General features: G+C 36.5%; 1 protein-coding gene across 4 annotated transcripts in view; it reads left to right on the top strand.

Annotated features, from left to right (window-relative positions):
- The window catches only part of LOC117174080 (pantothenate kinase 3), a 267,760-nt gene that overhangs the window by 24,791 nt on the left and 220,423 nt on the right, over positions 1-22,546 (top strand). For 3 of the 4 annotated variants that reach the window (XM_033362763.1, XM_033362762.1, XM_033362764.1), the window contains exon 2: positions 18,369-18,547. In XM_033362763.1, coding sequence (XP_033218654.1) covers positions 18,369-18,547 — 179 coding nt within the window. Of the gene's footprint in view, positions 1-17,947; positions 18,150-18,368; positions 18,548-22,546 lie in introns of all 4 variants that reach the window. The other variant, XM_033362761.1, reaches the window with a different exon arrangement.

Below are 22,546 nucleotides of genomic sequence, written 5' to 3'. Positions count from 1 at the left end.
TACCGTCGCCACATTTTGAGCCAAGACATTCCCGATGATAGCTGCAGGGCGTGCCATGTACACCCCGAGCATTTAGCTCACATACTATCTAGTTGTCCAACAAACGCGTGAACTACCTACATTCAAAGGCACAATGCGGCACTAAGAGTACTTTATTACCATCTCTGTCACTCCTACGGCATTCACCTTAATATCGCTCCTCTAAATGCTCCTAGGGAAATTGAGTCAATTGTCGAGAATGGGAAGTGCCGTATATACTGGAACTTTATATTCTCGACAATTGTTTCTGTTGCTTATTCGAGGCCTGACATGGTTCTTCTTGACTTCGAGAAGCGAACCATGTTCGTTATCGAATTTTCGGCATCAGCTGACAAAAACAGCATAGCCAAGGAGAATGAAAAGAAAGAGAGGTATCGAGACCTTATAAGGGAGTTGCAACGATTGTACCCGGAATATTCTGTTAAAATGATCGTCCTTATCATCGGCGCTCTTAGAGGTGCCAAACTTTCACTTGCAAATAGCCTAAAAAGCATCCCTGCGTGTCAACAATATGCTAGAACACTTGCGGGAAAAATGCAGAGGGCGGTTGTCCTTGAGTCGCTCCGTGTTCTTAGGGTCCACGAGGCTTTTGCTGGATCGTCGTATTGATTCCTTTACAGACTGTAACCACCTATCTCACGGGTGTGAGACGTGGTTATGGCTGAAATTTTACCGCGATTTCGCTGGAAGCGGGTGCAATTTTTCAGAATCCGTAAAACCTTTAATTGTCAGAAATTACGTCGCAAAGTTTTGTAATTTTAAATCTTCGTACATTCAAAATCATGGAAAAAACAACAAAAATCCCACCCCTCAACATAAATGACGAAGTGAAATAAGCAAAGCAAGATTTATTAGCCCAAAAATCTAAGGTTAAATATGAGCTAACCTTCGAGGAATTTGACAGATGGAGAAAAAATAAGAGTTTTGGGTCAGTGATCATCATTATCAAAAAATATTTACTTAATAGCACGTTCTCGCATCATTTCGTTATAGGCTTTTGTGGGGTTACACACGTTTTTACGCGAGGAATTAAGGAATCACAGGACCACGAGAAATAACCATGGTCTTTGGTGATGCTTTTTAGCACAGTAGCAAAACCTACGGCTATGGTTTTACTACTCGACCTCCGAAATATGACCCATAATGGATGATATTAGGTTTAATCAGTAACAGAGTTCAAATATGTAATACCAAGTGTTATCCTATAATAATGTACAATTTTAATTATTAAATTGAATTTTCTGCACAAAGAGACGTAATTTTATCAAAGTGCATGAATTTTGTAATAAAAATGATACATTCGTAAGCCAAAAAGGAAATGATTGAATTTTCATTTAAATACATTAATTTTCCACAAAAAAACAAAAGAAATTTTTAAAAAGTGGTTAAATTTTAAACAAAATGTATTGAAATTTTTTTCTATAAATAATACGAATTTGGAAGAGACCACATGAACTTTGCAGCAACAATTATCAATTTTTTAACCAATACTTAACACAATCGAATTTTTATTTGAGTACGCAGCATTATCCTTGCATGCGGGGCACTACAAGGATGGACAAACCCCTTTCCCTAGCTTCGCGTGGGAACAAGAATGGCAAAACCAAACATAGTTGTAGTAAGTTGTACTAACAATGTCGACCACTGTAGAGCTGGGGGAGCCAATGAAGATGGATTCAATGCGATGGATCGGCGGAATCTCGGGACCTTTGGGTGGACGGAGCGACTGAATCACCACTTCCTAGAGTGCTACGATGCGAGTGCGGCCCCTGAAAGGCTCGGCTGCATGCTCTGTGGTGCGAGAAACACCCGGAGCTATTGCACTTTTTGCATCAACCTCTGCGAAACCATGCCGAACTACTCCAAAAAAGGGGCCATGTAAGCGGAACGCCTACTCTACCACAGCTAGAACAAGCCGACAACAGTGAAAGAGAGGCAACACTAAGACCAACTGCGGGCAGTGATCCAAAACAGGAAGAGCGATGCTTTAATAATGCAGCGAGAGCTTTGGCCGATGCGAGCCGTAAAACAAAACTAACGGTTGATCATAAGACCAAAATACGAATGCATCAACTTGCCATAAAGATAGGCTGGGCAAGACAGTACGCGTCCCGCATTCAGTGTGTGATTGACTACATCACATCTGGCAAGAATTTTACCGCCAAGGTTCGATAGTTCGCGCGCGAACTCCGGACCCGTTATCACACACTTAACGAGTCAAATCTGCCACTATCTCTAGCACTTCGCCATTCCGACGGGTACTTGTGCGGCAAACCTGCAGATCGAAAGTACAATGAAACTCATGTATTTTAAATGGAATATCTTAAGATCTATGCTAACAACAAAGAGGAACTCCATCTAGCTCTAGGGATTGTCGAACGATATACTTAGGAAATTGGAATGGAATTTTGGTTAGACAAATGCGCCAAGGTTTAGTCGAAGCGAGAAAAACTTAATGGCATCCCTGAAGACCCTGAGCTCGTTGATAGAAGTGCTATACGACACCTATGCGCTGGAGAGACTGATGCACAACTGGGCGTGCCACAGAGCCGCATTCAGGATATGACATCTAGAAAGGATACTTTCCGAAGCAGATACATAAGCCTCATCCGGCAGATTTGATCTTCCGAACTGTCGGCGAGGAACAAAGTATTTGCAACGAACATGCTTGCGGTCCCGGTAGTACTCTATTCATTTGGAGTAGTTCCATGGACGAAGAGCGAGCTCAGATATCTTGATATCGGGACAAGAAAGGTTATGCACATGAATGTCTTTCGTTAAATCGCCCGGATTGAAGTCTGGTACGGAGGGTTTCATTTTGACATGCCAAGACGGTATCATTTCCACCTTAACATACTGTCGCTACATTTTGAGCTAAGACATTCCCGATGATAACTGCAGGGGTTGCCATGCACAACCCGAGCATTAAGCTCACATACTATCTAGTTGTCCAACTCATGCGGGAACGATCTACGTCCAAAGGCACAATGTGGCACTAAGAGTGCCTTATTGTCATATCCTAAACGCTCCTAGGGAAATCGAATCAATTTTCCAGAATGGGAAGTGCCGCATATACTGGAACATTTATATTCTCGACAATTGTTTCTGCTGCACACTCGAGGCCAGACATGTTTCTTCTTGATTTTGAGAAGAGAACCATGTTCGTTATCGAATTTTCGGCACCAGCTGACAAAAACATCATAGCCAAGGAGAATGAAAAGAAAGAGAGTATATATATATATATAATTAAAAATTTATCATAAGGACAACCGCAGGATTTCGCCGGGAGCGGGTGCTAATCTGGAAAATTCACCCGCTCGCAGCGAAATTGCGGTAAAATTTCAGCCACAACCACGTCTCACGACCGTGAGATATGTGGTTACAGTCTGTAAAGGAATCAATACGACGGTTCAGCAAAAGCCTCGTGCACTCTAAGAACACGGAGCGACCCAAGGACTACCGCCTTCTGCATTTTTCCCGCAAGTGTTTTAGCATATTGTTGACACACAGGGATGCTTTTTAGGCCATTAGCAAGTGGAAGCTTGGCACCTCCAAGAGCGCCGATGATAAGGACGATTAGTTTAACAGAATATTCCGGGTACAATCGTTACAACTCCCTTATAAGGTCTCGATACCTCTCTTTCTTTTCATTCTCCTTGGTTATGATGTTTTTGTCAGCTGGTGCCGAAAATTCGATAACGAACATGGTTCGCTTCTCGAAGTCAAGAAGAACCATGTCAGGCCTCGAGTGAGCAACAGAAACAATTGTCGAGAATATAAAGTTCCAGTATATGCGGCACTTCCCATTCTCGACAATTGATATATATGCATAAAATGGATAAAATGGCAAAAGATGTAAAAGCAACTATTCGGGATTTCGCTAAAACTGTACATTTTTCTAAGCCGTTTTCTTTTTGCTTCAGGACCGCTCCGATACCAAAACCGCTAACGTCGGTATAGAGAAAAAATGGGATCTCAAAATCAGGTCGCGTTAAAATCGATGCCCCAATTGCTTTACTGATCTCGGGAAACCTATATTAAAATATCCTATATTTTATCGGTGGGTGTAATCCATCATCTATGCTATGAGCTATGCGATTGGTTGCTAGAAATACTTCAGGAGAGTTATTTTTTTGAGGCCGCAACACTGATTTAACGTTGTCGGATTTCCATCCCTTCTTTCGACTTCTAACTCGTTACCTTCCTCTGTATAATGGTGAACTGTTTCCGTGTAGTCCGTCATTCACTATGCTCGTTTGCTGCCATCGTGTACGATTCTGCATGTATGGATGAAGTACATACCCAGAAACACCTGTTCACGCATGCTCAGGACAATATGGATCTTCATCATTCGCGAAATACAATCGATTTCGGTAGGGAGATAATACGTGGCCTAGACCTAACTGAGTGTACCATCACCAGTCATAACCTCTTGGGGTCGGTGCCATGTGCAGAGTCGCCCTGTACCCCTCTGCTATGGCCAAGCCAGTGTCTTCCATCACTGTTCGGGATGCATTGCCATCGATTAAAGTAATAACCTTAGGGGTATTATTAATTCGGGCAGTCGTAAAGACTGAGAAGGTAAGCTCTTTGTTCTCCCTCGGAGACTCCTTCATTTTCAATCGCAACGGTAACGAAAGAATTTCATCTGGCGATACCGCCGGTTTGTCATTTGATTTTATCAGTCCCATTATCACCTGATTATCTTGCCCATTTTTGGAGACGGTGTCGACTTTCCCTTCGACGATTTTCATCAGTTCTTTCTGTATTGGGCGCCCTAACTATTACGCCTTTTGGATCCCTCGGACTTGGACATGTTCGCGGGTTCGTCTCTACTCGCCCTCGCAGAGGATGCCCCTCTTTTCATTTTCTATTGTGACGATTTGCGCTTTAATCAACGGCGCTAACTCCAACAGGCTCCGTGTGATATCGCTATCAATTGAGGAGTTCTGGACAAGAACGCGACAGGCGCTCGAGAACGAGTAAAAGGATAGCGGAGGTTCCAGTGTCTAAAAAGGGTCGAAAGTTAATTTCTAATGTTTTTTTTTTTTTTGATCCGAATAAAAAACCACATTTCTAGACTTTCGCATTAAAAAAGTAAGCGAGGAAGTTTGAGCTACGACAAACTTCAAGCGAACGAATTTTCCGCCAGTGCATTGGCCAACTGTTTGGACAATCTCAATTCGATTTGATTTTTAGTTCCATAATAACAGCGAGTTTGCTACGAGCTGGCGACGCAACACCACGGGATTTTTCATGGGACGCCGCGGGAACGCTGACTAGTGCGAGCGAGTGGACAGAACAAAGGATGGGCAAGGACGATGTTTTAGGCTTCAGGTGGCTTCCCCTGAAAAATCCTGTGGTGTCGCGTCGCGAGCTCGTAATAAACTCGCTGTAATTATGGAACTAAAAATCAAATCGAATTGAGATTTTCCAAAAAGTTGGCCAATACATTGGCGAAAAATTCGTTCGCTTGAAGTTTGTCGTAGCTCAAACTTCCTCGCTCACTTTTTTAATGTGAAAGTCTAAAAACGTCGTTTTTCATTCAGATTAAAAAAGAAAACATTAGAAATTAATTTTCGACCCTTTTTGGACACTGTAACCTAATCTAGAGTGTCATGAATAAAACTCAAAAAGAAATTTGTTAATTAGTTGATAAACGAGTTACTTACGGCGAGTTGAATGTGAGAAAACATGGTTTTTTCGATTTAAAAAAAGTCAGTTTTTATTTATTTACTGGAAAATTTGCAGCCCGAGAGAAAAGCTGTAAATGGAGAATCAGGTTCATTTTTCAAGAGCTATCTAACCACATTTTTGGTTTTTTCAAATTTCGAATTTCACTTTTGATACCTGACGTCACAGCCTGGACAATACTTTTACTCGTTCTCGAGCGCCTGTCGCCTTCTTGTCCAGAACTCCTCAATTAATGCCGGGCCGACAGTGGCCGTCGAACTGCTCTTTTAAGTCTTGTGTTTTCCTTTCCCTTTATACGCATAGTCCTTTAGGAGTCCTTTAGGAGAAAGAACATTGCGACTAATAATTCTTCGTCGGTGAGGAAGGATGCGGCTCTGCCCTTATCGACCTTCACGTTTCTAAAATTCTAGTCGCGTTTCTTGGTTTGTTAAGGGTTCGCGTAGGGCCTCGCCTCCATTCCTGAGCATGCCCGTGACTCGTAGTGGTTTCTTGTTCAAATTCTCGCGGATCTCTTAGTCCCAGCGTCTTTCTCTGTGCATAGCCCCCATATATAGGCCTTTCTTCGCAAACTTAGAAGTACCTTTTCTGCAGCACGCGACTCTGTCCTGCTTATTGCCATTGCTTCGTATACAGTCGGTCTCAACTGGGTGATGTCGTTGGGGCATATCGATTCATCGTGTCTTGCGTAAGATCAAAGCTTATCGATACTGACCTCTTTTGGCTTAGAAAAACCATTTGCCCCAAGTGCTCCTTTTCAGCCTCTCCCTCCCTTCTAAGGTCGGCTTCGTATGGGGAAATAGCGTGTGGCTAGGCAATGATGGGTGACCCGATTTGGGCGGGGCTTCGCATGTTCCCATGGTATGAACTCGCAGTGGTTATTAGGAGAAAATGTACCCACGTATGGCTCCGAGTAGTACCCTGGGTACCGAGGGAGTTGTTCATCTCCGGAGAGTCATGGGACCGGTAGCTCTAGAGCAAAAGGTTCTGTAAGTACTTAAAGCTGTTTCTCTTGGTAGTTCGGAACCCACCTTAAACTGTAGGTCCCATCCCCATCACCGAATAAGTATTTGGGGGCGTGTAAAGGAATAGGGAAGAAGGTACATGAAGAATGTAAATCCTTAGGGGACACGTTGGAAGCACCCATTGCAACTTCCACGCCTGTAAGACTTTGATTATCGGATCTAGCAGCGGATCCGGGTGGTACCAATACAGCATTTCGTCCACGATCCTCCACTCATGGAATTTTCTTGTGGTTTCCTGCATCTCGCGCAGTCTTCTACGATACCACTCGTCCTCCACCGGTTCGTGAATACTTTTGAGCTTCCCAAGATTACTACAATATAGTTTTACTTACAATATAGTTGTTCGTGATTAGTTGTATACATGACGAAGCAGGAACGGTAGGTTTTCCATAACGCAGATATTACATGAGAATTTAATCTATTTTGAATTTTTGTCCGAATCGATGCATAGAAGATATGCTCACACCTGCAGAAGATAGATTGACTCCTAGAGCCTCAGCACAAGCCGTAATTACTAGCTGTTCCATTTAAAACGCTTATTTTCGGAGGTATTTGGGTACCAGATGGACCAGGCAATGATTCCATTTCCACATATATTCAGAAGAAAAGCTGACGTTGAAAGTTGTAGGCGATTCACTGCTACTAGTCGAAGATGCCTATTCCACATGAGTGTCTCAAATGAAAAATTTCAATGAAATTCTGATGTTTATAATTTTTTTACTTCATAACATTAAAAGTAATGAAACATTTCAATTTAATAATCACAAATGGTTGATTTAACTTTTTAATAATGTTCGCTAAAAACGTTTCGAAACGTATAGAAAACGTCAGAAAACGTCAGAAATCAGCATTTAATTCAAGACTTTCTTATAAACATAAGAAATTAATAATACGTAAAAATACTTCGTATTTATGAAATTTCAACGTTCTCTAAGCTTTCTAAGACGTTTCGGTAAATACATAGAAAAAATTTTGATAGGAATGAATAAATAGATCAATCATTTTCTTGAAAAAAAATTTCGGAGATACATTAAAAAATGTTGAAAAGTGTTAGAAATAATTATCGTGAAGGATTTCCCTTCGTTTCATTTGTAAAACTTAATTATGAAAAGATGTGAAACTTGCCCAACAGTTCCGGTTCCTCACGAACATGTTTTTCCGAATTTCAAGAATTTTCAGTTGTCTGTTTTTTTCATCAATGTATGTTCTCACGGGTGCAAGACATCCTTCTCTGTTCTCCTTCCTTTGATTAGTTAGAAATAATTTAGCTCCGGCTGAAAGTTTTAAGTCCTCTAACACTGATTGCAGTGCGATGTCGAAGATCATTTTCAGCTTTTGTGAAAAACATTCTTCTTTACTTGTACCTCTACTCTCGATTTGGATTTTTTTTGTGTCTTCCTGTATTCTTCATACGACTTTTCTACTTTTTACATGCAGCGTTGGTGATCTCTTATCGGTAGATTTGCCTATATCCAGAAAACTTTCGCTATATCCACGACAAGATGAGCACTCAGTCTTAAACTTAACTTCACGTGTCTCATATTATATAGTAAAACTCTTAAAATTTGTAAATTGCTTGAAAATTTACTTCTGATAATTTGCTGCTCTTCAAAATCAACTAAAAACACTTTCTTCCGTAATTCTGTCATGTTAAATATAAACGTATCTAACAGTGTCACAGCCGAGAAACTAATGACTACCACTAATGGTACAAAGGGACAGGAGAACGAAGGAAGAAGCAGCACTATTCAACATGGAGGGTCCTTTCGAAAAAGTAGGAAACAAGAATGCAATTACACAAAGTCTCTACTGAATATAAATCTCCAGCAGAGGCTACCTAAGAATGTTGAAGCAGTCTCTCAATATAAATATTTGAGATCAGATATTATAATACTGTTAGTAGAAGTCGCCAATGACCATTAGCACATTAGTAGTCAATGGGACTTTCAGCACTCAATAAAAAAACTGTTAGTAGAAAGAGGAATATCCAAATTTTGTGTGCGAAAATTCTTTCAAAATTGATTGATAAACAAATCACATCATGACTCTATTACCAAAAACGATTAATTTTCTAATATGATTTGATGAAATGTTGAAAATAAATAATAATTGTCTTATTTAAATAATGGAAATTATTTTAAAATATGAATAATGTTACCTAAAAATAACAGTTGGCGAGACCGATCTAAAAAAAAAACCGAATTAACGTTACAATCGAGTAAACATTCCAGTAGACCTATAGTCATGATTTACGAAAAAAAAGGAGAACAAACTGCTTAAAAGAGTCAATTTCCTGAAGACTGTACATTTTTTAATTTAAGGGTAGTTTTCAGGGTACCGTGGGGGTGGGTTAGGGGCGTCAAACCCATATGTATAATAGGTCAAATTCTTCGTTGGAAAGTTCTCTACAAGTCTTTTAACTTTAATATCAACTTTTCCCTAACCCTGAAGAATTATTCGAAAAATACGAAAAAGTGACTTTTTCCTATGCATTTTCCTATGCAAATTTGAAGTCCCAACAGGCGCCATTAAAAATAAAAATTTTTTAAAAAATACAGGTTTACTTTTTTCGGATTTTGAAACGAATTGGGGGGATCGCTTGCATTTATTTAACGGTCGCCATTTCGGACTATCCTAGTGTAGTTGTATCCAACCGTTTATAAAAGCAAATATCACATACATTACGGAATAATATACAGATTCTCGTAATGGTACATTTAGTCTGTATCCTTTAGTAAGCTATATCGTACGGCGAACATCCGCACAAAGCGAAGGACGTGAAGACCCGTTCCTATAGCAAAGAATGGGGACTACCAGCCACTCACGTTATAGCGCGCTCTGCCTGCATGGAGCGTCAGTTGAACGGACTATGAGTAAAATGGGAGATGGGTCCGAATCGGTTCTTCACTCAGTTCTCGAGGCTCAAAATGAGTGGTCGGTTAAGTTATCTGCTCCTGAGGAGAGAACTCGTAGGTACGGTTTTGTCAGGTTTCAAGTGTCAGAATTTTAAATACCATGGAAAGGAGATATTTTCGTAAATAAGTTTATAATGGCTGGTCAGTAACGAGCAAAGAGTTAACGTGCTTAGCTCTTTGTCTTTTTTAATTCAATTTAAACTCCTTTTAAATGTAATTTAAGTTCTTTAATGATTTTCTTGTTTTTTTCCAATTGGAATGATCTTTTTTGCATTCGGAAAAGATGCGAAGCATTCCTCGAGTTCATCTACATAATCTCTTGGCTCGTTAGCATCCTTTCCCAATCCGGGAAACTGTTTGAATTCCTGAGTGCCTTTCGTTCCTCTGGTGAGATTCGTCTATTAGGCCAGTCAACGAAGCTGAATGAGGAGGCTTAAATGGAAATAATTTATAACAATGAACTAAGTTGTCAGGAAGCTTCCTTAGGGGGTCTTGAAACACCTCCAAAAATTCAGTACATTTGGGGGGGGGGGGGCTCGAGCCGCCATCTTCCAATATGGCGGCCTATGTCATGTTTTTGGATTTTCCTTGGGAACGGCTGTTTTTAAAGCAAAAATAGTTATATAATAAAACACTCTAAATTTTCTTCTGAATAAAAAAAGTTATATAAAATATTGCCATAAAGTGAATAGTTTGCCCGCAAAATTCAAAACATTGAACATTTTTGAAAGTTCATTATTTTTGCATTTATGAGCTATTGCCTCAGTGAAAACGAGTGCAGTTTATTGTTTCGAGCTTGGCTGAAGGTAAGCTACCTTGCAATATCGACAATTTCGTTGTAGCTATATTATTTATTTAATACTGAAAATTATTTTGATCATTTTCAACGCTTAATTTGAAGAAGTTGCTTTCATTCCTCAAAGTAGGGACTTTGTCATTTACCTTCCTCATGAGTTAACAACGCATCTGGAAATTTTCGAAATTTTAAATTAATTTTTTAATATTAAAAACCGCCTTTTTCTGAACCTGTGTCAAAACTCTCGGAAAATCCGAGTTCAGTCTGGGGGGTGAAGTAATAACGATGTATTCACTGCAGGCCCACTTTTTTCTTCAAACGGTAGAAAACATAATGCACCCATCGTAAATAATCTCAACTCTTTCCATATGTCTGGGACGCTTCGAACTGCATTTCCCAGGGCATGGAGCGACCACGTTTATATGGCCACAGGCGACTATCGTCGTCCCTCTTCCGCCAAAGCAAATATGCGAGGGCAAGCGAGAGACTAACGGGCTTGTTAGTTCAGTCAAGCACAGTAAAATCATATCATTACTGACTTTTGCATGAAGCATTCCAAAGGTGCTCCAATGATCGTGTCAAAATTCAGTAATGATCGGATTAAAATTAAGCTTATAAGCAAGCTCTGAAGTGACTTTAAACCTTTTGTTCGACGCGCCTTCAAAATACTTCTGGCTTCACATCTACTGTTGTTTATATAGAAAGTAATTTGTAAAATAAAAATTTCGAAGACAATCTAACAAGAACAGAAAATTATTAACATTCCATGAAATAATTCAGATTAATACTTCAAAGGAATGATAATAAAATAACCATTTTTGTATCTCCATTCTTCTTCCGCTAAAATTTGACGTCTATCAAACGCGTTTTTTGTATCAGAAAAAAATCATATCATTACTGATTTTTGCACGAAGCATTCAAAAGGTGCTGCAATGAACGTATCAAAATTCAGTAATGATCGAATTAAAATTAAGCTTATAATCAATCTCTGAAGTGACTTTGAACCTTTTGTTCGACGCGGCTTGAAACTACTTCTGGCTTTACATCTACCGTTGTTTATATAGAAAGTCATTTGTAAAATAATAATTTCGAAGACAATCTAACAAGAGCAGAAGATTATTAACATTCCATGAAATAATTCAGATTAATACTTCAAAAGTCCCTACTTTGAGGAATGAAAGCAACGTCTTCAAATTAGGTGTTTAAAATGATTAAAATAATTTTCAGTATTAAATAAATAATATAGCTACAACGAAATTATCGATATTGCACGGTAGCTCACCTTCAGCCAAGCTTGAAACAATAAACTGCACTCGTTTTCACTGAGGCAATCGCTCATAAAAGCAAAAATAATGAACTTCCAAAAATATTCAATGTTTTCAATTTTCCGGGCAAACTATTCACTTTATGGCAATATTTTATATAACCTCTTTTATTCAGAAGAAAATTTAGAGTGTTTTATTATATAACTATTTTTGCTCTAAAAACAGCCGTTCCCAAGAAAAATCCAAAAACATGAAATAGGCCGCCATATTGGAAGATGGCGGCTCGAGCCCCCCCCCCCCAGATTTACTGAATTTTTGGTGGTGTTTCAAGATCCCCTAAGGAAGCTTCCTGACAACTTAGTTCATTGTTATAAATGATTTCCATTTAAAATCCTTTGTTGACTGGCCTATATCCTAGGGCTCATAAGTGGGTTATTTCGATAATAGCTGGCCTCAAAGTTCAGTTTTCTTAAGAAATTAAGTTTCAAAACATCGCAATGTTACAATATTAAAATTTTTTTTTAAATTATAAAAGTAAATAAAAAATATATAAACATTGCCACGTTTTCGCCTACAAATTATATGCAATTATCTCATGAATCTAAATATTTTTATATTAAGATTATGGTGTGTACCACTAATTCTCTTACATAAAATCAATGAATGTAAGATCGAGATTTGCCAGAGAATCAGAAAAATAACTTATGTACTTAATAAAAATTAATAAATACCGGGAGATGCCACCTCTTGCACTAAAAGTTCATGGGCGGTATAAATAATTGAGAATAAGATGAGATTTTGAATTTTCTCCTTCTTTTATGTTTATAGAACAGAAGTTAGATTATTTTCTTGCTTGCATATACCTCGAAGTTAATATCTGCTTTAAAAAATTAATTTTTTTATTTAAAACCTAAACAGTTCGGTGATTTTAACTTCGAGAAACCCAAAAATAAATAAACATGTATCCACATGTTGTTCCCGTAAACAATATATTAAATAATATTTGGCCTTACTTGATATTCTGATAAAAAGAATTGAATGAAAGCAATAAAGCGAAATGTTGTCAATATTATTAATTTGGTTAAACAATTATATTTGATAAATTTCACTAATTATTAAGTCGCTTAAACATATTAAGTGAAAAGTGAACAAAAATTTGAATATTTCAGAAAAACCACAAATTTCTGGTATTATTCAAAGAGAATATTATTTAAAATAATAAAAATTGCTCGAACAGTTCTTTTTATCAAATCGAATTAATCATTAACTTAATTGATTATTGCATTTCTCTAAATGAAAAGTTAAAAATAAGTTTAAAAATTGGAAAAAAACGTGACCTTAAATCTATCCTGAGAGAAAATTGCTAAAAACAATAATAAATTGTAGAACATTCGTGCAAACGTCTAGTTATCAGTATAAAGTTGTATTTTATATATTAGAAATAATTTGTATTTAAAAAACTGTAAAAAAAATTACAACTAGCGCCAGACACTCGCAAATCCTTTTTTTTTTAACTTACGGCGTTTTTTTTGGACCCTATAAAACAAACTTATGGAGGGTGATATTCCACATACGAATTTCAACATTCAGTCAGTTGTTCTGGATTAGGAAATGGCATGCTTATAATTGAATCTTTGGTGTGCTAAAATCATGTTTTGTGGCGTATCAGCATTTATGGCTAATAACTTAGCTCACATAAAATAGACATTAGACACAAGCTGTTGTAAATTGAATGAAGTTTTCCAATGTATAACAGGTTTGATTACGAAATTACGGAGGGGGCGCGGCGGGGGCGGAAGCCCTCAACCCTTGATGGCTATACCACTTCTATTTAATCATAATTTCCTCCACGGTTGTCTGTGTACTCTTCCCTTTCCAGTGTGCAACGACGCTATCCTTCGCTGGATTCGAAATTGCAGGCGATGGTGAACGAAGGAGCTTAGTTGCGCGAATCCCCTCAGGTAGGTCATGAGCCATAGTTTAGTTGCGCTAAAACTCTTCAAGGGACGGATTGGGAGGATTAAATGCTCAACGATGAGGGGGTCTCTTTTAAAACAGACTAAAGTGTTAAATTAAGGAGCAAAATACAGAATAATTTGGAAGATGGAAAAATAATGCAGATCCATAATAACATAAAAATATTCATTTGTCTTCATCCATTTACATCATTTCGTAGTAAATTTTAGAACTCGTGAGAATATATCTAAAAAATTCTTACTACAGTGCAAGAACTTAAAGTTGGAACAAAAAATTTCAATGTTCTTTGTACACAGCTTATAAGAATATATCTAAAAAAATGCCTATCACAGTGATATTAATCTGAAGTTGGATAAAATGAGGCGGATAAAAATTATCCGTCGCCGGACAATTGTAGTTGACAATTGTTTTCACGGTTTTTATCCAACTTCAGATAAATAATATATCTAAGATTTAAATTTTTGTACAATATATAAACAATTTTACGCGGCTCATGAGAATATGTCTAAAAACTTCTTATCACAGTGTAAGGTACGAGAAGAAAACCGTAACATAACGAAATAACAAACTCCTTTCGTGTAATTGTATTCTAGTTCAATGAAAAAAATTTTGGAATAACGAAAGCTTGCTTTTTTAGCACTTCAGGTCGCAGCTGTTTCATTATTCCTTTCTTTACGGTATTGATTTTTGCTTATTTTTTTTATTGAAAGCCTCATAAAATCTCTATAAATATGTGGATATATAAATATAAAAAATAAAAATTATGCATCTTGGAGATCCATTTTTTAACGCAAATCTACTGCACGCCTACAAATCCTCAAATTTAATTTAACAAATAAATATGGCACCGTTTGAAATTTTCCATTTAATTTACAGAGCCCTGGGTGTAAACTGAAAGCATTGCATCTAAATAGTCAACATTTTTCCGTCCATTTCTTATTAGGATCCAGCAATTTATTTATTACCCCACTTCTCAGGCACATTTCAAAAAATGAAGTTGAAATTTTTTAATTTTACGAGAGGTACAAGGTTTAGCACAAGTAAGCCGTAGGATTAGAGAGCCTTTTTTTGAACCAGGGATTAGAGACAGGTCAATTCGCGCAACTAAGCTACGCCCATGGTGAATTCCATCCCAGCTACCTGCGAACGGTTACCCTGCCACACGGCTTAGCCTCATTCAGTCGAATTGCTACCGTCGATCCTGGTCAGTGGGAGTCCTCTGTACCTAATGCATTATAACGATTTCGGCGATATGTTATTTGACTTAAAATAAAAGTTTCTAAATTTGATGTTCGAAATCTGTAAAACTCTACATTCTGTTTTAAATGTTTTGAAATCGTTTCAAGTCTTAAATTTTTTTAAAATAAATCTAACTATTCCATGCTTGAATAATGAATGTTATTTTGTCCACCAGGCTAATTAATTAATTTATTTATGATGTTAAATATTGACGATCGCCACTTGAATAATTTGATGGTGAAACGCAAAAAAACCTGCCTCAGCCCCGATTTGAACCGGAAACGCCACTACTCATGAGTGGAGCGTTAACAAATTATGCCACCGGGTCTTCAGCAAATAGTTTCTCGTTTCTAGCGCAGTGTAGCATATTAGTGGAGTTCCCGGTTCCAATCCGTGCCGAGGCAGATTTTTTCTCTTTTATCTAGATAATTGTTTCACCAGTAATCGGCAGTATCTATCATGGATAATTAATTATTCCATGCTTGTTTGAAAATTCCTGTATTCGTTTTATATGGATCTATATGGAAACTGAACTGTTTTGCTTGTCTTTTTGGATTGCAAATCCAACATTTTGACTGAGATTTTTCTTCATTATTGACTGAAAAATTTTCCTTGCTAAAAAAATCAAATATTTTTTGGAAAATTCATTTTTTTTTTGTTTGAGAACTTTTTTGTTTTTGTTAATAAACAACACATTGAGTTCGACTTTATGTACACAAAACGTGTGTTAATACAACCTTTCATTTACCCTATGCTTGTTTCGTGTATTTCTAAAATACTCAGAAGCACTTTGACATTACAAATGTAACTTAATTTTCAGATACTGATAACTGTGAGTAATACTCCTGCACATGGAACTGAAAATATATTTATGAAAATCCTTTTTATTCTGCTTTTTATGTGTTAAAATCGTATTTTATTTAAATTTCATAAACAAATTCGTTAAGCAAGGGCAAAATTTATAATTAATGTTAATGTGTTTCCAAAGTGAGCTAGGAATAAGACTTATTATACTTTTGTACTGGCAGTGCAAAATTATTTAAAGATCATTTTGGTAAATGCGATTTTTTAAGAAATAAAGCAGATTTGTTATGTTAGTTAAAAAGTTTTCAAGACGGATAAAGTTTTCGCTGTTGGAATTTCCCAAGCTAAGTAAAATATTGCACCAATAAATTAAAACTACTGCAGTGGATTTTCTTTCAAATAACTATTCTGTCGCGATTTGGAAGAACATCGTTAACTGCATTTCTTTTAAATCCCTTGAGGCGCTTACCGTTAAATGTGTTCAATTGACTCATCTGAATTGCATTTAACGGGGTTTTCTTCCGAGTCACGTCAATATTTACTTATTACGCCAGAATTTTTTGTTTGACGAAAAACCTCTACAGCTCTCAGTCTATTTGGATACTTCAAGATAATATTGTGTAGGATGATCTCCCGAATCGAATGGTAGAAGGAGATATCTCTCATGCGTAGTCTTGCCATTTGAATCAGATTTTTCCTGAATGTGTTAGTTCTTATTGAAATTAACCATCTGTATTCTATTCGTAATTCAAGAAATTAACGCCAATTTTTAGTTAGGTGTTAATAATACAAGTGATTATTTGTCAATTTATCTACTATATCATCAAAGATTGTACCTTATCGACAGTAGATAAACCCTCCAAACCATGAAGGCAGAAAATCTATACAATATCGATCAAGTTAAGAATCTTCAATAACAGAAAATGCTTAACGTCTTAATAAGACTAGATGGAAAATAATATTTTCAAATTAAAATTATTTCCCGAAAAAAGATCCTACTCCATCTTCACTTTATTGGGAAACGAACCACAAAAATTCTGATTTCCGGTTAGGTGCTTTTCCAATTAAGCTATTAGAGGGATCAGAATAAGAACTTTTAATTCAAGAAAGTAACGCCAATTTTTAGCTAGGTGTTAATAATACAAGTAAAAAAATAAATTAAATAATAATTTAAAAAATAATTACATTGTTTATGAAAAATTTCCAGGTTCGCTTGTGAAATTAATTATTATGATAACAGGCATCTAACCCACGGTTTAGGCAAAAACAACACAAAGAAGTTTTGAATCAAAATTTCCTTGAATATGATTTTAGTCAATAATCATTCAAATCTTCACGTCTTGTTTTCTTATTTTGATAAAGGACACGCAGACGGAAAAAATTTATCTACGACTTTTGCGTCCCGAAAAATTTATACTGGAAATTAAAAATTCCTTTAAAAGAAAAGAAATCTTTCAAGATTAACCTCTTGCGTGCGGTTGCTTGTATGGCATTGAGCGGCCTTCCCATTTTTTTAAGCTTAGAGCCGCATCAGGCAAATTAAAATGCTGTAAAATACTATTGAATCTAATTTAAAAATTTTGCATTAACTACGTTATATTATAACAAAAAATCATAAAAAGGTAGTAAAAAACGGTTACTATTCTCATTTTTAGTTGATCTTTAAATATTTCTATTCTTTCAATTGAGTTTTTCTTTTCTTCCATAAATTATTGGACAAAAAGAAGCAGACAAATTTTTTCTTTTAATTTATTCTTTAGCTGAATGAAAGAAGATGTAATCATTCTAATAATTGTAGACTAAAATCGGGTTTAAAGAAATTTTGTTTAAAACTTGTTCATGCTTTTTTCGCAGAACCAATTCTGACAAGCATACTACTTACTGAAATGGTGCTAACTCGTGGAGACAAAATGAAAAGATGCCAACTCGTGTGGCGAACTCTTGAAGCTTCAAAATCCCATATAAATTATATTAGAGACATTAGCGCTCTCGGCTGTGTAGCGCCTTTTCATTTTGTTTCCACGACTTAGCACATTTTCATTTCGTTTCTCTGAAATAGAACCTTGTCATTTGGACACGTCGATATGAAAAATTGTTGATTTTAGTAACACCTAATAGTTTCTCAACAAATTTGGTTAAAATTTCGATCATTTTATGGGACGTAGCATGATTTGTTACATAATGTTTAAATAACAGCGTCTAGATGATAACCATGAATTCGCGATATCGCCTCATACCGTTGGATTCAGGAGATCATTCATTCATTCTGCAAAATATCCATTAAGAAAATGTCGAGGCCCTACCATAGCGGACCAAACAGTTTCTGGCTCCCGGACTATACAAAACTCGGCTTGGTGGTCAGCAGCAGACATATCAGGGATATGGCAAAAAAGCGTCGGTAAGATAGGAATCAGTTCACATGACCTATGCTGGACATGTTTTAATTGCATCCAACTGTTTCGAATCTTTATTGTTATCTGAACATTCATTCCGTGTAAATAAACTAACGCTTTGATCCTAATATATGCGGCTGCAATATTTTAGGAACAGCTTAAGTTTTGAGCACTTTACGATATATTTGAAAGATTTACGAAAATTGATAATATTGAATTTTCAGCAATGCCGTGGTTTGGAATGGATATTGGAGGTACTTTATGCAAATTGGTATACTTCGAGCCTAAGGATATAACAAGAGATGAAGCAGATGCGGAAGTCGAAATTTTGAAGAATATTCGACGCTACCTTACCAAGAATTCCGCGTACGGTAAAACTGGGCATCGAGATACGCATTTACAGGTACATAATCTTTTCTTGCCGCTATTCTTTTGTAGATTTTCTGTAAGTGACACCAACGGTACGCCCAAATTAGGCTCAAATGATTAAGAAAGCTTAATTTGGTAGCTGTGTTCTATGTGAACTAATAAATGTCTTAACGGGTCCCGAAACTTTGTTCACGGTCGATAGACGAAATTCCAACTTCAGACAACAGTGTAGGCAGGTCTGCCTCAAAGCGGTCTTAAAATGATCTTTTCTGATCTCCAGAAGACTACAGTCATTTGTCCCCGCCGGCAGTCAGTTGTTACCGGCAGCTATCCTTATTTCAGAGAGAGAGAGAGAGAGAGAGAAAGAAAGAAAATTTATGCAACTATAAGCTGAAGTGTACATTCCAGAAAAAGACCAAACATTATTTGAAACTGGTCTTAGAATGGTATTAAACTGGTTTGTCTTTTTACAAGGGCATTATTAAAAATACGGAAACTTTTTTTTAATGCGGTATTTTCCAAAATAATGAATTTAATTAAGAGCTATTGAAAAAGTACGTAACGCCTAAAGGGGGGCGGAGCGGGTGACTTTTAGCATTGCGCCCTTGTTAATGTTATAGTTACTATAAAAAAAGCTTTACGTAGGGGAGGAGGGTAAAAATGGTCAGAAAATAGAGTTCCGTATTTTTTAATGGACCCTCACAGGATGCTTTCACCACTGCACAGTAAAAACGAAAAATTCTTTTTTGTTGCAATTTTAATTTTATATAGGATTATCATATAAAATTTTGCGCCATCTATAAGGGTTCCTTTTTGTTGCAGCTTCCTTGGAACCAATAATTGGTTCTAACAGAAACCCTAGTTTTTTTGTGTGCCACTAGTCGCAAAATGCTAAAAGGAAAACAAGAATTAATAGATACCGATCTTAAACCCAAAACTTTGAAGCAGAATTCTAGAATATCAAAGATTTGAATACAAGTATAGCCTCAAACTAATGCAGAGCAACTACCGGCCACTAGAAATTAGTAAGTGGGTAATAAATTGTGAAAAGCCTTCACTGTAGAGGCTTTGCTTTCGAAAAAGTATTATAGAAAAATCATTATAGGCCTATAATGATATTTCTACAATTAATTTCTTATGATTTTTTCCCGATTATAGAAAAAAGTTTACGAAAATAATGATAAGGATTTAAGTATAAATGTGAATAATATATAAAAACTGAAATAATTGTTACATAAAGTATAAGATACACAAAGGTTTTAAGGTTACTTATAATCGCAATGTTGAACGAAGCTTCTTTTAATATATGTCAATTTCTATGTACTTTTCTACGAATAGTTGAAAACAAATTATTAAATTATACTTGGTCGAGCCTAGACAGCCGGCTGCAGCAAGAAATCCCTTTGTTAATACGCTGTAGCCAAAATCGCTCGAAACCCGCACTCTCTCGGTATGGCATAGTTGGTTTGGTAAGCTATGGGTCGGCAGTACCAGATTAAAGAAACTCGGGGCCCAGGACCACAACTTTTTTAGTGTTTGTTTTTTTAAAGACAGTTTAAGAGGCTTGGGTAAATGAGCTTTAGCTAAACACGATGTTCGGGTACCGTGTCATATCAGACGGCTCAGCTGACCTTTTCTATGGTAAGACGGTCAAAACACGGTGGGTCATTGTGGTGCTCAAGCGGAGGCTACTGTATTATGTTTCATTGGGATAATTTAAGAACGTACGCTACTGCGTAGATATCTGAGCACTTATTTTACTGAAAAACAGTCCTCAAAAATGCAAATTTTTTTTTCAAGCTCAAGATAAAAAAGAATCTGGAAGATTATTAGCAACATTTTTTTATTTTGCAGAATTTTTTCAAAGTTTTAGGAAAATCCTTATTAATTTTAAAGTATATTCCGTAATTATTGAAAATTTCGAAAATTCTGTAGTTTTCGAAATTCATTTTTGAAGTTTTTTCAAGCTTTCAAAAAGTTTGAGGAAATTTCAAATAAAAGATTTAAAAAAGAAAGATTCGACTGTTGAAAATTTAATTTTCAATTTCTAGGGTTGAAAATGGATTTCGATAGTTTTTGAGCTGCTCTTTTCATTTAAACCATCAGGGAAAAAATCCTAGCGTTATTATTGCTAATAATTAAGTTGCTAGGTACCCGAGTAATAGGTCTTTGGCTCGAGAGCTCGAGATTCCGTGAAACATCTCCCACCAATCACCATACCATCTACGCGTCTCATCTATACCCCGTCCGTGAGCCGCATCTAAGTCCTGTCTTCTTCTGTAAGAATGTAGTGGTAAGTGGAGAGGGATGCTTTCGTGAGTCTTCACTCTCTCTTAAAAGTTCGGTCTATCGAGTCGACTATCCAGTGATACCCTTTGCATGTTTCGCGCGACAACCCCCCATCTTTAAGATAAATAATAAACAATAATTATTTAAATAATCAAAATAGTTCAACTGGTGTGGCATGTTGTTCTTTAGCCAAATTCATTGAATATTTATATACCATTTACGTGGTAAATATTATTATATAATATATACCATATATATGGGGAATTCTTTTTCAAATCAGCCACCCCTTGTTCAGTTTTCTTTTGAGAAAAAATGTTTTAACGCACACCAAAAAATTCGTTATGAAGTTTACTTTCTGATGCGGTCTCGTGTTTTGTACAAAAAAAAAGCAATTCTAACCTCAAAATAGATGCTTCAATCGTGGCATGTCATCAAAAAATTTAGTTTTTTCGTCAAAATTGCTCGAAAAAATAGAACTCTTCAAATAATTTTGACCATTTTACTGTTAAATGGGTTTTTGGGGCCGCTGATTTCCAATCTGAGTTGAGATTTGCAAAATTCAAGATGGCGGACCCAATATGATGGACGAAAAATGCAAGACTCACCCAATTTATTAAAAAACTGCAGCTTTTTCGTCAAAATTGCTCGAAAAAAATATAACTCTTCGAATAATTGTGTCCATTTTACTGTTAAAGGGGCTTTTGGGGTCGCTGATTATGAATCTGAGGTCAGACTTGCCAAATTTGAGATGCCAGATCCAATATGGCGGATAAAATTTTCGGAAAATCAGTGCAAAAAGCCAAGTTGAAAAAAGCTTTTTCAGAGATTAAATGTGGTGGTTTCATACTGAATGTAATTGAAATTCGACTTTTAGGTAGGTTATTTTAGTGTCGGTTTTTTTAAATTTCTTGCATTAAGTAGTTTTGGTTCGCCCTGGGGATTTCATTCCCCAATAACATGTTTTTCGAAGGCTTTCTCCTATCCACCACCTGAAGAGGCGCTCGATGCGGGAGAAGTAAACCCGCCAAGAGTCTGACATCATCTATGTCTAGTCTGCCTTCAGTCTGTCACTTTTTGTCTTTGACTTACACAGCCCTTCATCTCCCTTACCTATCCCATTACCAACCTAACCACCTCACCTTTTTAATGTCGGAAATGAAAAGAGAGGAAAATTTTACATTCATATATGTATTTTGACCTTGGGTCAAAATGACTTCCAAGTGCCATCTGAAGGTCATTTTAGTATAGTAATGAATCTGCCCTAAATAACTTTACAAGATCACAGCATATGAGTTAATGGTTTGGCCAAAAGCTGTAGCGTTTTGTTCAAAGGAACGTAATGATCACCTTTACTTTGACTTTGACATATTTAAAATCGATAGTTTAAACTTAAACAAGGTATAAATATTTGCAGCTAATATTAGTAAAACCAGAGTCACTACACTAAAATTACCTTCAAATGACCTTTTAAGATTATTTTACCCCAAGATCAAAATCATTATTTGAATGTAAAATTTTCCGCTGTTTTTATTTCTGGAATGAAAAATAGAAGTTTGCATTTTTCTAAATATGTTGACGTTGAAATGATCTACAATAATGACCCTACAACTTTGAGCTATGAGAGACTCTAAGAGCCTCTTATAAGGGCCTCCAGAGGCTCTTACAAAAGCCTTTAAAGCCTCCTAAGACAGCCTTTAGGAAATCTTATGAGGGCGTCTAGATGTACAACTGAACAATCCAACTT

This window comes from Belonocnema kinseyi, chromosome 6, assembly GCF_010883055.1.
Source record: "Belonocnema kinseyi isolate 2016_QV_RU_SX_M_011 chromosome 6, B_treatae_v1, whole genome shotgun sequence".
NCBI lineage: Eukaryota > Metazoa > Arthropoda > Insecta > Hymenoptera > Cynipidae > Belonocnema > Belonocnema kinseyi.
Note: the sequence above shows the minus strand (reverse complement) of the source record. Positions and strands in the feature narration are given on the sequence as shown.